Source organism: Propithecus coquereli, unplaced genomic scaffold (genome assembly GCF_000956105.1).
Source record: "Propithecus coquereli isolate 6110/MARCELLA unplaced genomic scaffold, Pcoq_1.0 Scaffold193, whole genome shotgun sequence".
Taxonomy (NCBI): domain Eukaryota; kingdom Metazoa; phylum Chordata; class Mammalia; order Primates; family Indriidae; genus Propithecus; species Propithecus coquereli.
This window is the reverse complement of record NW_012144190.1, coordinates 237,510-238,798: the sequence shown is the minus strand read 5'-3', so window position 1 is coordinate 238,798 and position 1,289 is coordinate 237,510. Positions and strand designations below refer to the sequence as shown.

Sequence of the window (1,289 nt, the reverse complement as noted above, 5' to 3'; positions counted from 1 at the left end):
CCTGTAGTCCTAGCTACTCAGGAGGCTGAGGCAGGAGGATTGCTTGAGCCTGGGAGTTTGAGGTTGCTGTGAGCTAGGCTGATGCCACGGCACTCTAGCCTGGACAACAGCAAGGCTCTGAATCAAAAAAAAAAAAAAGGAAAGAAAAATTAGCTGGGCGTGGTGATGCACGCTTATAGTCCCAGCTACTCGGGAGGTTGAGGCTGGAGGACCACTTGAGCCCAGGAGTTTAAATCCAGCCTGGACAACACAGCAAGACCTCATGTCTAACAAAACAATATTTGAAGCTTTCTTTATCTACAACAACATCTGATGTAGGAAGAACAAGTAACCCTGTGTGTCAGGCTTATGTCTGTGTGTATTTTATAGCAGGTGCCCTGGAGCAAGGAATACATGACCCAAAGCTGGGAGACATGGAAGAAGACTTGGATGTAGAAAAGCTGGGTGGGTACATACTGTCTTATCACATCTCTGTGGTTTTCCCTATTTCTGGAACTTTACAAAGTATTTTTCAGATGAGTATCATAGAATCGTTGGCATCTCAACTCTCCCATTGCATGTCACTGCAGGTAAAAAGGGGGGACGTAGAAATACGATGGAGAAACCACCTTTGGTCTGGAACAATAAATTCTGGCGGGGAGACAGTGACCATTTCCTTGACGATGTCACTCAGAGAAGCCAGAAGTTCATACCGTTCTTGCGTCCCAAGACACCCACACAGCCCATACCACACACGGTGGTGCTCCATGGCCCCGCAGGTGTCGGGAAAACCACACTGGCCAGGAAAGTGATGCTGGACTGGACAGAGAACCACGTTGGTCAGACGTTCAGATGCGTCTTCTACCTCAGCTGCAAGGAGCTCAACCGCACGGGCCCGTGCACCTTTGCAGAGCTGATCTCCAAGGACTGGCCCGAAGGGCAGGGTGATGTCTCCAAGGTCCTCGCCCAAGCACAGAAGATGCTGTTCGTCATCGATGGTTTTGAAGAGCTGAAAGTCCCCGAAGGGTCCCTGATCCAAGACATTTGTGGCGACTGGGAGGAGCAGAAGCCGGTGCCCGTCCTCCTGGGCAGCCTGCTGAAGAGGAAGATGTCACCCAAGGCCACGTTACTGGTCACCACGCGGTCCGAGGCCCTGAGGGAGCTCCGGCTCCTGCTGCAACAGCCCCTCTTCCTGGAGATCGAGGGCTTCCTGGAGCAGGACAGGAAGGCCTATTTCTTGAAACACTTTGAAGATGAGGAGGAAGCCCTGCGAGCTTTCGACTTGATGAGGAGCAACTCGGCCTTGTTCC

At 51.8% G+C, this 1,289-nt stretch overlaps 1 protein-coding gene across 1 annotated transcript in view; it reads left to right on the top strand.

The window, feature by feature from the left end:
- Positions 1-1,289, top strand: part of NLRP7 (NLR family, pyrin domain containing 7) — a 52,474-nt gene that overhangs the window by 9,145 nt on the left and 42,040 nt on the right. The window contains exons 2-3 of the mRNA XM_012642990.1: positions 370-444; positions 570-1,284. Coding sequence (XP_012498444.1) covers positions 370-444; positions 570-1,284 — 790 coding nt within the window. The remainder of the gene's footprint in view (positions 1-369; positions 445-569; positions 1,285-1,289) is intronic.